Source organism: Melopsittacus undulatus, chromosome 10 (assembly GCF_012275295.1).
Source record: "Melopsittacus undulatus isolate bMelUnd1 chromosome 10, bMelUnd1.mat.Z, whole genome shotgun sequence".
Taxonomy (NCBI): Eukaryota; Metazoa; Chordata; class Aves; order Psittaciformes; family Psittaculidae; genus Melopsittacus; species Melopsittacus undulatus.
The window spans coordinates 10,493,868-10,507,723 of record NC_047536.1 but is presented as its reverse complement, the minus strand read 5'-3'; the positions used below and the strand labels follow the sequence as shown (position 1 = coordinate 10,507,723).

Sequence of the window (13,856 nt, the reverse complement as noted above, 5' to 3'; positions counted from 1 at the left end):
GGTCACATGCAGGAGCAGCCGTGCCCTGCAGTACTCTGAACCACAGCACTTGGCTGTATCCCAGCCAAAATCATCCACCAGAAATCTCATCATTTGCATGTGAATCCCCAGAGGGCTGAGGCCTGTGATGGATTTAAGGGATTATATGAAACTAAGACATCATGTTGCATCTTCATGCTGAGAATCACATTTCTGAGCGCAGGCAAAGCTGTGGAACTGGGGCTTTGCCCACAGGAACCAGCAGGAAGGCTTGGAAGGACCCTCTCTGTGCTCCATTGGGATCACCAAAGCAGAACAACACGGTGGGGACCAACACCTGATGAAGGACTGTGAACAAGCTGCTACCCGTACTCCTGCCTCCCACCTCCTCTAGAGGCACATCCCACACACCTCCACGTTTCCCCCTGGGATGCTACAGTTTGCTCTCGGCACCGAGTGGTTCCCCCTGCTCTGGCTCTGAAGCCTTCCCCATGGGAAAGGGCTTGTGGATCAAGTCAGATATGCTTGTCACCCTGACACTGCCCTCCATCTATATTCAGCTGAGGAAGCCTGCAAGACTGAGGCGTGCTGTCTGGCAGCGGGACAGTGCTGGCTGTCTGCCTGCTGGAGAGGTTACTGGCAGCTCTGCCGGATTAGCTCACCCCTGGGACAGGTCCATGCTCTCACAGAGTGTCGTGGGAAGGAGGGCAACGAGTTGTCTGGCCACAGCAGCCCACAGAGACAGGCAATCCTACACCAGGTCAGCTCATCCCATCAACCAGGGAAACAGCTCCTGCTGCCAACCCAGCCCCAAACCCAGCACAAAGCAAAGGAGATGGTCTGCAGGGTCGCCCCTCACCTTGGCTCTTCGCAGCCTCCTGGTTCCCTGAGCTTGCCTAGCAGCCTGAAGGCAGCTGTCCACATGCCTCTGATACTGCAGCAGTGGCACCAGTGACTTACAGAGGTAGCACTTCTCACACCTGCCAGGCAGGAAAGGACAGAGCACCACATTAGGATTCACCCTGCACTGGGCTCCCAGCCACCAGCAGTGACTTTCCTCCTCCAGGCCGCACCACAGAGAAGACATGTCACCAGATCAGAACTCTCCCAGTGGGGTCAGGCCGGCACCAATCGCAAAGACTGAGTGATTATCAGTTTTCCCTGCCTGTTCCTCTGTATCCTGCTGCTGCAGCAGCGGGACAGTAATCAAATCTGCTCATCTAACTATCTCAAACACTGCTGATTTCTCCCCAGACATAAAGCACCCTGTCAAAATCCACAGAAATGAAGTGCAAGGGCTTTGCAAAGGGGAGTTAAATTCTGCCTGAAAAGCAAACCAAGTGTGTTAAATCAGAGAGACATTTTACCAGGGCTGGATGAACTTGTCTGACTAGTAAATCAAGTCTTTCTCTGCACTGTCTCCATTTTACATCATGCCACGCTGGGAGAGGAATGCAGAGCACTCACTCCTGCTGGGGGGCTGGCACAGTGTGTTCCTCAAAAACATTCATTTGTGTAGAAGATGCCCAAGCTCATGCAGGACATCCCTGTCCTCCCTTCCTGAGTATGCCTGGGAACAAAATTATCCTGGCTGAAAGGAGATGAGGGTCAGGCATGGGTTTACACAGCTACTCGCTTCCACACTGGCTCTCGGCACGGACTGAACCATGCAGAAGGCACTGGCTCTTCAGGAAGGGAGTATCCAGCCACGGAGCTATTCAGGAATGGACCATCTCCAAGAAGAGACAAATCCCCAGGGACCAGCCCCAGCAGCATTGTGTTCAGTTTGATGAGCAGTGCTCTCATAGTAAAACTCACCCCAGGCTCTAAAATGCTTTTGGAGAGCCCCCATCAAGCAAAACTCTGCAGTACTTTTCCTGTATTTTCTTTCCAGTCAGTGCTGATTACCCAGATAATGTGTCTAAACAGAAGCTGTCCTCTCTATAATTAGCCTAATTCCATTAGTGATGTTGCCATCCACTGTTTGTAACAGCAAAATTGCTTCCATAGCAGGGATCTTACTGTCAGATCCTCTCTTATGATGCTTTGTGTGGGTGGCAGGAGGAGGGGCTGCATGGAAAGACATTAAACAAAGCCACTGCTATTCTGAAAGTCTAATTTAATTAAGAATATCACTACAGGTGCCATATTGACAGCCTTCCTGTCCTAGCCCCTTCTTGTCCCAGGGTTACCAAGCTCAAATCTCCCATTAGAAACTGGCTGAGTTAGCACCATTTTAGCTACACAGCTCCCCCTAAGCCATGGCCAGAGATCGTGTACCCCTGACCCGACATGGATTGGGCTGAAGGGAAATCAGTGCAAAAATAAATAATCTGAGAACAGCAAATTCCTCTTGCTTTGGTTTAAATATAGCCACACTACAACAGAGGCAATGAGGGAAGGCAATATCTTAGGGAAGCATTGCTGTAAAGCCAACGGCCAGCATTTCTACAGGAATAAAGACATCCACAGGCAAGCTAGAGTGGAAGCACAGAAACAGTCTTGGAGAGGCAAGCATACCTACTTACTTGTCAATGTCTAAGGACGACTGACTGCCATCACTGCTGGCTGCTTTACTTCTTGCCTCTCTCTGATGCCGGGTGAGCACTGGAAGAGAAACAGGGAGAGCTGGTTACCTGCCATCCACCCCAAAATCACCCCTACACCATGCCTGAATGCAACAAGTTACAATCACTTCCACTCAAAGCTGCAGCAGAAGTGATGGTAGAGGCAAAGAAATACTGCACCAGGACAGGCAGGGTCCTTTTCCTGCACAAGAGGTAGCTGGCCAATTCTCCTTTTTAAAGGAGGGATACTGCAGAAGTATCCCCCTTATACTTCCTCCTGGGAGCCAGGAGCCATTTCACACTGTAACTTGTCTTCTGCCAGAAGCAGCTGGATCAACAATATGTAGTTTACAGTCATTTTAAAGCTGACTGCAGCAGTGCAACAGCCCGGGAGGAGAGCTACACAGCTGCTCCAGCAGCACAACCCTGGCCCTGCCAAACTGAGCACCCTGCCTGCTGCAGGAGGGAGCGTGGTAACTGGCAGCTAGGTAAGGAGAGCTGAGAGGGGCTGTGCAGAGGCTCAAGACCCTTCTGCAGGTGTGGTAGGAAGAGCTCATGCTGGAAAAGGAAGGTTACAACAATCACCCTGCACTCACCCATGTGAACTGGGGGTGATCTATTGTCTGTGTAGAGCTCTGTGGATCCTCTGGATGAAGATCTCTACCAGGGCTAAGCATCAGCAGTGCTGAGAAGGAAAAGGTCAGTGCCAGCACATGTGGGTAGCTAGCAAGATCCTGGCCAACCAGCATGATGATGGGACCAACAATTTCTGTTCCTTCAGCAAGCCCCAGCAGCCTTCCCAAACCTGCTCTCCAGCCATCTGCAGGGAGCACGCCAGAGTGTTGTCTCTTTCAGTTGAATTCCTCTCAGCGTATTCCTGTTGACATGCCACCAGCAAAGATCCTCAGGGAACATATCAGATAGCTTAGCCTGCCTCACCAGGGACATTTAGAACTCCAGCTCCAAAACAGCTGTCACAGTAAGTACTCTTGGGCAAACTGGCTAAGGGGACAATGCAGGGAGCTATTTTACAGCCCAGTAACATTGCTTCCCATACTCTCATTAGGAGAAAGGTCTGAATCAAAGGTATAGGCATGACAAACCTCTTATTGCTGGCATATTACCTGTCATAAAGGAACACACAAGATTTTGCAGAGAACAAAGGGAATCCTTCAGAGTTTTAGGAAAACCTCATTTCCAGTGTTAGACAATCCTAATATCTATCCATGATGCTGATACAACGTGGCCTATCCCTTAGGAACAATCACTGATCTGCAGCCACAACGAGCAAATGCACTGCGGGATGCTCAGGAGCTGTTGGGGCTGACGGGAGATATCCACGCTGAAGAACGAAGCTCGAGGGCTTCCTTGGACGTGGGTATTGTCTTGTAGGCGATGACCGATACCAAGAGCTCATTTCTCACAGGCACTGAAGCGGACATTTCTCTTTGACTTGGCCTGGCCCAGATTTGAAGTGGCAGCCTGACATGGAGGACTGATAACAGCAGCCACCCCCCAGGCCACTCCAACCTCCCAACAGCCCAACCCATATGTGCGTTTGACAGCGTGGTGAGAGCCACTCTCCAAATCAGCGTGCACTTGTTAATGTTCGTTTAACACAGCCTCGGGAGCCTCATGCACCAGCTCAGGTGCTAATCAGTTCTAGCTCCTTCCAAAAGCAGTGAACACATCTGGCATAATGGCCCCATCAGAGATGTCTGGGCCCAGCTCTGCAGCTGCCCATGGGAAGCCCCCCAGCTGTGCTGCTGGAAGCAGAGGCACAGGAGAGAGAATGAGGCTGAGTGGCAAGGCATAACCCCTCACAAAACATGGTGCTCGCTGCAAGAAGAGTCTTCAGAACACTGGAGAAGACACACCATGGGGAAAATCCTCCCCACAGACCCACTGTGTGACAGAAGCCTTATAACTCTCCCGGGTGCGATGCTCTTCGCTGGGTCAAACACACTCTGTAGCTCAAGAACAACCTTCTCCCTGGCTTGGCAATTCTGGTTGACCCAGCAGGTTCCTCCTCACTGCCACCACCAGCCGCTCCACTTTCTGTGCAGGATCCTATCACACACAGGCCCACCGGCATCTTGTCCCCTCTCAGAAGTGAAGCCTTCTTCTGCACCCCTTCTGTTACTCTTTCTGCTGTGTCAGTGCCACTTCTATTGATGTCAGGAGCTTTTCAACAGCACCAGTGCTGCTGCTGAAGACTGACACCAGGTTGCGCTTGACGCTTTGGGAGGAAGGGATATACCAAATGTTCATTTTCCTGGGATCACTTGGGAACTAAGAGGTTGGGAGCACGCAGATGAAGGGCAAGAGGAATAGAGCATGTCACAAAGCTCAAGACTATTTGCTATACTCAGTACCAGCCAAGACTCATTTCCAGACTGTGACCAGCAGATTCCTGCTTGGCAACAGCAGCAGATGCAGTGACTCCAGCACTCCCATGTCACACAAGCGAGCCCTTCAGTAAGTGCACGCAGGAAGAGCAAGCTGGCACCGTGCTTCCATGGCTCCGCTCCTTCACTTGGAATTAGCACCAGTCACTGAGCTGGAAACCTGTGACCCGAACCTCCCCTAGCCTGGTACAACAGCAGGCTCCTCTTTGTTGTTTACTCAGACCACAGGAAAATGGAAATCCATGATCAGACTTTCATCCTGCCCAGGTATGTGGTGCTCTGGGCATCTGGCCAGGGCCACCATGTACATATGTGAGGGAAACAACTCCGACTCATCTTGCCCAGCTACCTCATTTGAAAACCTGTCCTTAAATATCAGCCCGGCTGAGCTGGCCTCCTGACAGGTAACACTGAAAGACTTTGGTGCATGGTTACAAGAGGGATGAAGAGAAGTAAAACCAGCAAGGACCCATCCTTCTGTAACCATAAAACAAAGCCCACTGACAGCTGTAGTCTGTAGGACTGCACAATCTGCAGTTCTAGAGACATCAGGACTAAATCCAATCAGTAAATCCAAAGACAGACCAGGCACCCCTGACCCAGTGCACCAAAGGCAAACTGAAGCCATCTTTCCTTAACATCAGGACATGGCTTAGAGGGCAGAATTTTGATTCTTCTCTCACACAAGGCTGTTGCTGTGCTCTCAAGGCACCAGCAGCCAGCCAAGACCACATAGCGCTGCAGCAGCAGAGAACAGCTTCTGGACCCACACAGGAGCTGGCATTTGCTTCAGAAGACAACTCTCCCACCTCTTTTTTCTCCCCATGCATTAGCTTTTCCTATGGATTTTGTGCTAGTGATGGATGCCAAGTTAACAGCGCTGGAAGCAGAGTCCTTTTGTACCTTCACAGCTGTGCCAAGCTACTCTCTGGCCTCTGCTCCGAGCTGAACATCAACCCTGCCTATTGAACTCAAACCCTGCTGACCAGCCCATCAGCTGAGACCTCTTTGCATGACTGTTGCCTTTGTACAGGCACTTGGAAGTGGAGTGAGGTGCCCCACAAGCCAGGCAGGATTGTGACCCATATTACATCGTGCTCCAGGTCCAGGAAGCCAAATGTCCTGCAGACAGCCTTGGTGTAAACAGCACTGGCATCACAGACTGGTATGGCTAATAAAGCCTGGTGTCTACAGAGAAAATATTAGAATAACTGGCAATAAAAAACCCAAATCACTGTGATTTTGTCCCCAAACCATCACTCTGCTTAGAGCCATTGTTACAGACCAAAATCTCTTTTATTTCAGGCTGGTTTTCCTATGGGTAGACTGTTCCACACAAGCCAGAACAGCAGAGTAGCAATTCCAAATTAACTACCCTTACAAACATCCCCAAGGAGACCAGTCTGGAAGCAGAGTGGAAAGGCCAGCCTTGAACTCTGTCCTGTGGAAAACCAGCACCAAAGGAAAGAACAAATTCCCTCACACTGCCATAGAATTCAAAGCCTTTTCCTGATCACAGTGAGGATTCCCCAGGATCAATGGATATACTCAGTCCAGCCACACCAGTGACCCGATTACCACAGGGCCAAAGACATTCCTGCTAAAAGGCATACTAAAAATTCAGCTCAATTTTCTAGCACAGATAAAACCTTTATCGGTGTTGAGGATGGGAGAGGAACTGTGATAATTTGTGATCTGCTAGAGCTGAACGCTTGCATTAGCAGCTGGTTTGTGCCTGCAGAGAGAACTCCCCACCAAAACTAAGCATCAAGCAGTATCAGCCACCACTCTGGCTCCTGTTATCTTGACAGGACCTATGTCATATCCCAACAGATTTAGTATAACAGGAACCTCATATTTTAAAACTACATCAACTCTGCATTAAGATTACATGGTGAAACTTCTTCCTGCTAGAGGAAAGCAGAAGTTACAGTTCTTGGTACTAGCTCTGATTCGCTCAAATTGCTTAAACATCACAGATTCAGGTTGCATTTAATAACCCAGTGTGTAACTGAAAATTATATATTCACAACCTAAAAAGTTAATCTTATTACAAGCTATTGCTTTGATATTACGTGACATTGTGCTAACATAGACTTTACATTTCAAGCAGCAGCTAAAACATAACTTATTGAGTATGTTGATAACCAACCGGTGTTGTTTGTTCACTTAAGCTCTACAAAGGTTGGCTATGGAAAACTGATACAGAGAAGACTGAAGAGGATTAATATAGGCATTCTGACTGTGCTTCTATGCCTCACTTCACATGAAGGAGAAAAATCCAAGCTCCCAGATCGATAGCTATCATTCTGCAATTTTAGAGGAACAGGAGGGAAACTTTTCTGCAATCTCTTGCAGCTGAACAAGCCATTTTTGCACACACAAATGTCAGACTCACTGCAGAGCACAGGCCGTGCTTGGAGTGGTGCAAAACACTCTCCTTTCTCAAGAGCCCTGGAGGATGCTCACCCATGTGGCTCAGGAGCTGCCATTTTCTACCGCGGGCAGACTCTCTGCAGGTCCTCAACAGAACAGACAATAGATATGTCCTATGACATCTACCCTACTGCCTGAAGCATCCAGGGCTAGAACCTGTGGTTATATTCTGCTTGTACACTTTCCAAGGGACTAATAATGTGATGAATTACGAAGTCAACCAGAGAGATGTCTCTGTGCAGGAGACACTGGAAACACAAGAACCTCTGATAACACTCTACTGGCCAGCTTGGAGATGGAACAAGCCAGAGTGAACAACCTCCCTCCATGCCAGGCCATGCACCAAATATCCTGAGAGGGACAAGACTGCAGCATCTGGCTGCAAGTAACAGGGAAGTGGACAAACACAAAGAGCAACTCTCTTGGCAGACCTGGGCTGTCCTTGCCAGCCTCCTGTCCCACGACACCGTTGCAGTACATGGCATGTGGCTCGATCTCTGCAGAGGGAAAGCCTTGATCGCACATGGGGCACAACACACGGTCAGCAGTGGCAGGACTGTGCTCAGCCATGCTCTTGTCAGTGTCTTCATCTCCACCAGCCTAAAGAAGAAATAATTAGGCAGACAGTTAATTGTGCCATTTCTCTTTCTCTTCCCCAGGTGCAGAGCTCCATGGTGTCTGGGAGCCACCCTCCCACAGACTCAGTTTTCCTTGGAAAGTTTTATTCTTCCCTCATCATACACTGGTCAGAAATAACACCACTGGCTGAGTAAACTGTGCAGCACTAATAACTAATTCTTCTTCCAAAGGCAATGTGTCCTTCTGAACCACAGTGAAGCCTCCCTGCACAGCCATGCACACCATTTAAGGCAAACATCACCTGTACTACCACGGAAAAATGGCAAAGCTTCCATTAGTCAGGAAAGCTCAGAAGCGAAACTGATGGAAAATTCATGGGGCAAGGCAAGAGTTCAACACCGGAGTTGTGCTCATCAGCTTCTGGACATGGTCCACGCTACACAGGCAGCACTGTCTGGGAACACAACTTTCCCCAGGATGAAAGCATGTGCTCTTAGGGAGTCTGGAGTGATCACTGGGAAGCTCCTCCTCTCTAGAGGAGGTGGCTGGAGCAGTCATCAGAGGGGACGCACATCAAGGAGAGAGGCAACACTATTAAAAACCCATGTCACAAAGACTTATTAGCAGTAGCTTTTCATCAGGGCAAAGTGACAGCCCATGTTTGTTCTCTGGGTGCTGTTACCACTCACCAATACTCTCTCTTTCTGCACTGGTTACACAGCTGCAGAGGTGCTTCACTACCCACCCGCAGAGATACAGCCTGCTCCCTATGCTACTGATGTTCCTAAGGCGCAGCAGACTGCTGCCATCTCACTCATAACTAGATCTCTGCCTAGTCAGGCATGCTACAAGACTTCTCCCCATTTAAGAAAGAACCCTTCCCTCCCTGCAGTGATTTTAAAGTTATTTAAATATTAACCACATAGAAGAAACCTATAGGAGAACAATACAGGAGAGTTTTCTGTTAGGGCTAAGCAGTGACATGTAGACAGTGTGCAGCAAAACTGCTGTCTGCTTCTCTCCAATGGTATAATTTCAGGGAAGCAGTAATTGGGGTCAGCCAAGATGCTCAGTGCCACCAAAGTGCTTTGTCACATTACTCAGTTTATTACTTGCCTTTCCAAATGAGGGTCTGATCCTGATTTTTATGTCTTAAAGGGAAGGAAGGTGGTTTGTTGGCACAGAGCAGCTATGCCAAGAATTGCAGGACTGGGCCTCAAAATAAGAATCCAACCCACAAAATGCCTTTCTCCCAGACACCAGCTGAAAGGCCACAGCATCGAGCTCCTGGAACACCTCTCTCATTTCCAGGGAGGCTCTTTGCCCTGGATTTCTGCAGAGGAGCTGCCACATGAGTTCTTCCAGCTGAACACAGGCTGCTGAAGTACATCTCTTACAGCATTAGCACTCATACTTTCACATCTCAGTGTCCCTACATCTTGCAAAGTCCTCACCGTGGGGCATCACACAGAGGAGTCATAAAAAACACGATGTGTCAGATATGAATGATCAGATCAAACCTGCATTATCCTTGTCAGGCAACACACAGAAAGAACATGACGGGAAAAGCAGCAGGCACTGCTCCTTCTAGCTGCCATTTCTAAAGCAATCCTAGGAGATCTCTGATTCTGCACACCCTGCCCGCCTACATTTGGTGGTAAATTACTAATTTTAAATGGAAATGCAACATTCTGTAACAAAAGACACCACGGTCCCAAAACTGCTTGTACAAAACAGTGCTGTAACAGTCTGGAAAACCTCAACTGCAGAACCAACTACCCCTGTCAGAGGCTGAGATTGTTGCCTCTCCTCTTTAGTAGAAATTGCTTACAAGACATAGCACTTCCAGCCAACAGTGAGCCAAGAGCAATGCTAGAGGCTGAGCTCAACAAGAAGACTCCTGTGTCCTGGCTCAGCATATGTTAGGAAGAAGTCAGACCCTGCGGTCTGTGCTCACTCCATGCTAACTGCTGATGCACTGTAGCTGTTTCTGCTGTCTTCCTGGAGGGCTGGAATAATACCTCCTGCCAATGATAATGCTGTCAAACGATCCCTAGGAAGACCCACAGCATCGCTCCCAACGCTGTGCTGATCACCTACTGTCGAGGCAGGGGTGTGAGACCCAGACACCCTCTGCAAAGCACAAGGCACAGGGCAGTGTCCTGGCCACAGCCGAATGGTCATGAACATGCTTCTGTGGCTGCCCAGCTCTGCACAAACCCGCCACCTCCCACTGCTGCAGTCTCTAATTGACAAAACAGTGCTTGGAGAAACCTACAGAATGAAAGGCACACGAGAGCAGAAGTTGGTTTATTAAGAGACCCACAACTATGAGACATCAGCGCTGCAGACGCACTGTACAAGCTGCAGACTCCCAGAATGAGCTTTCCACAAATAAGTCCTCTTGTTGAGAGCTGTACGACTCTGTATTCATGTACCCTGCGCCAGAGGAGTACTTGGCAACCCCTCTGATATCGCTCTCTAAATTAATAGACAAAGGGAGTTTTATCAGAAGCAGGAACTAAAGTCAGACATCGGCACAGCGGCAGCTGCGAAGCAATTGCTGTGCAGGTGTGACAACAGGGAAAGGATCCACACAGTGCACATCTGCATCTGAGGTATGAGGATGGTCCTGCCAGGACTCCCTGTGAACTGTTCCTGCACAGAAAGTAACAGTCCCGGGCTCAGGTCATTCTGCCTGGACTGCAAAACCACCACCAGCCCTCAGCACTTCAATGTCATCTACATCGCAGCCCAGTCTCTGAGTGAACCTCTCCTTTATCAGCCTCTTTGAAATGGTGCGTGGAGAACACTAAAGTTCAGATACCTGTAACAGGGAAAAGCACATCACAGTACAAGTGACTGAGGTGTTGTAGGACTCCCCTCACAGCTCCTGGGGTCCCTTTGCATCGCTGTCCATCACAGCACTATTATTTCTGAGCATGGGCAAGCACCAGCACTGCCACCCCCACTGATGGCATCCTCCAGCACAGCAGTGTGTGTGGTGTAAAAGAACAAGCTGGGATTTAAAACAACTCTCTCCAGCTACAAGACTGAAAGGCTCCAGAAGCAGCTGCAAACGGCCCCCAGCCAAAAGGGACTGGAATTACAAAGCAGTGGAGAAAAAGCGAAGAGGCAACTGTTTGTCAGGATCCCAACAGCAAAAAATCAAAGCTCCCGGCTGCCCAAGGGGAAACACCAGCACAGCTCTGCTGAATCAAGGTCTCGAGGCAGGACTGGAAACAGGACCCTTCCCCAGCTTCTATGCCTTTTACCTGCATAGGTGCATCTCCAGAGCCTGAGCAGAGCTCTTCTCCCTCCACCTCAAGAGCTTCCTGTGGACTCGTCTGGGTCTCTGCAGAAAAACACCTCCACGTCAGTGCAGGTCTGCAGCCCCCAAACCACCTCCTCACTTGTGGATGTAACTCAGCCCATTTCTTTACAGCGCTTTCACAGCTTCAAAACATCTTTTTTAGACTTGCCACCGACGTTATCAGACAATGTGCAACAACACAGCTGGATGAGGGGTTAGTCACAGCACACTGGTGTGAGGGCAAAGCCACCTCAGCTTTGCGGCTTCATGGGGAGTGAGACTAGACACAGGGAAGCTGTGTGGGATATTTGCTGGGACAGAGACAAAGCAAGAATAGAGCTCTCACATCGAGACAAGCAGAGCTTCCCTTCTGCAGCCTGCCTCGCAGTCACACCTCCTTTAGACCTCCACGTCTTCCTTAGCAACAAAATCTGCCTCCAAGCACCACCACTATCCCTGTCTCTCTAGCTGCTCGGGAACAGGAATGGGCTCTTCATGAATGTTCTCACTGAAAACCCTAAACTGGAAAACCTCAAACATGGTAGGTCAGAGCAAGGAAGAAAAACTTGTTGGTCCCAAACACTTTTCATTAATGCAATAATTTAAGACAAAAAATATTTCAGCTCTCACACTTTACACATTTTGACACTGAAAATCTTGATTGCACTGAAGAGACCACTCCTGATACCTTGGTTTGAGTGATCCCTCTGTATCCATTGACATCCTGGTGTCTCTTCAGCAGCAAGTCCTCAGCAATCTCTGGTCACAGAACCATCTTTGAGGAAATGGGTCCAAAACCAAGGAATCGAATTAAAGTACCTGAATAATTTCAGCCCTGACAAACAAGACTGGGAAACAAATCTCTGTTGGAATAACCTGGTTTTCTTCTTTCCTCTGAATTTTAAAACTGTGGAACTTTCAGTGCAAAGTTCAGAGCATTTTCAAGTGCCTCTTACCTGGGCAGACAGAGATCTCTTCTTCAGCAGAGTTTTCTGTGGCAGCATCTGGGCTCCTTTTACTGCCAAGTGGAGTCAACACAGAGATGCTGTTCAAAATACAAATACAATATCAGTCTCCAATCCAGTAGGTGTGACAGCCACACCAGCCTGCCTCACGCAGCTCAGGACAACAGATGATGCCATAATTTCCAAGCAGTCAATATCTGATGGCCAGAAATAGGATAGTCAGACCAGGCTAACAGCAAAATATGGGTATAAAAAGCTGTCCTAAGCAAAACACCCAAAGGGAACATTTTTATCTTCTAGAAGCCCTTGACAAAAAGGCACAAAGGGCCACTATCACATGTCAATGGAGCAAAAATATCTGCTCACAAGTGTGGGACTCTCGATTTTTTCTACTCTTGGCAGATTTGGGAGCTGTGCAGGTATCAGCAATGTGCTTCTTCCTATCTAGGGAAGGAAATCCCCAGAGAGAAAAGACACAGAGTTGCTTTATCCCACGCTACCCTCTCCCTCCTCACACTGCTAATTTTCTCCCTTATCACTGTGCACAGCAGCCAGAAGCAGCACGGACACAACAAAAGGCAGGGCTTCCCTGCAGCAAAGCCCTAACAGCATTAGTGTGGCGGTTCCTCCAGGCAGCACCAGCTACTGCTCCTCCCGTTCTGACCTTCGGATTCCTCCTTTTCTCCTCTCCCTCCCAACACTGCTCAATGGCTTTCTGGAACAAGCAGGCACTGCTGAGTAAGTCTGGCACCCATGCTGACACGCGCCGCGCCTCGCGTGCCTCTCTGAGGAGTCTGATCAAGTATGCAAGAACACACTTTAAAAACATGAATCCCCATACTGACAAACAGAAAATTTATTAAGCTCAACCACAGGCCTTGGAGAGCAGAGAACAGCCACTGCTGATTTATGATAAATAACAAAATTCCGATAGGAAATCTCAAGTGGCCTTTCTCTCTAAATAAAGCATCTCAGAGCATTTGTTATGAATCCAGGCCGAGTGTGTTTTACTCCGTGTCGAACATCAGGGCTCACTTCAAAAGAAGTCACACAAAACAACTTGCTATGACATTTATAAAATGGGCTAATCAATTTGAAGTCAAACCACATTTCTTGCTACACCAACTATCTCCTGGTAACAAAGCCTATAATCATTTATTAAAACCCCAATGTACCCTGCTCCACACAAAGTGTAAAACAATCAGGCAGAGCAGCCCACAGAAAGCAAAGCAGCTTCTTCCCACTGCTCCGCTTCCTAAACTGCTTCACTAGCTCCAGACAGCTCCGAGCCGTGTGCTGCTGTGAAGTGCTGCTGAGGGCAGCTGGTTGGGGTGCCCGAGCCTCACCCGAGAGAGGGCTGTGCTGGCAAATTACCAAGAGCCAGATGGCAACACTTAATGTGCACAAAACTGCAAAGACTGCAGCCATTTCTTGCCTTGCTGCAGATGTGCCAGCTGCTGACAGAGGGGCCGCAGCACCCAGCTGTGCTCAGGCCCCAAGAGGGGCAGCCAGGAGCTCCTGGGAAGCTTGGGGAATGTCCCGAACTAACCCCACACCAAATGGAAGAGCTCCCTCTCTTCCCATATACAGCCCTGGGCTCTTCTTCCTT

General features: G+C 49.0%; 1 protein-coding gene across 5 annotated transcripts in view; it reads right to left on the bottom strand.

Annotated features, from left to right (window-relative positions):
* UIMC1 (ubiquitin interaction motif containing 1) overlaps positions 1-13,856 on the bottom strand; it is a 38,395-nt gene that overhangs the window by 1,852 nt on the left and 22,687 nt on the right. For 4 of the 5 annotated variants that reach the window (XM_034066680.1, XM_034066682.1, XM_034066681.1 and 1 more), the window contains 5 exons: positions 12,239-12,327; positions 11,245-11,324; positions 7,822-7,990; positions 2,508-2,586; positions 839-959 (listed from right to left, as the gene is read on the bottom strand). In XM_034066680.1, the coding sequence (XP_033922571.1) occupies positions 839-959; positions 2,508-2,586; positions 7,822-7,990; positions 11,245-11,324; positions 12,239-12,327 (538 nt within the window). The remainder of the gene's footprint in view (positions 1-838; positions 960-2,507; positions 2,587-7,821; positions 7,991-11,244; positions 11,325-12,238; positions 12,328-13,856) is intronic. The other variant, XM_034066683.1, reaches the window with a different exon arrangement.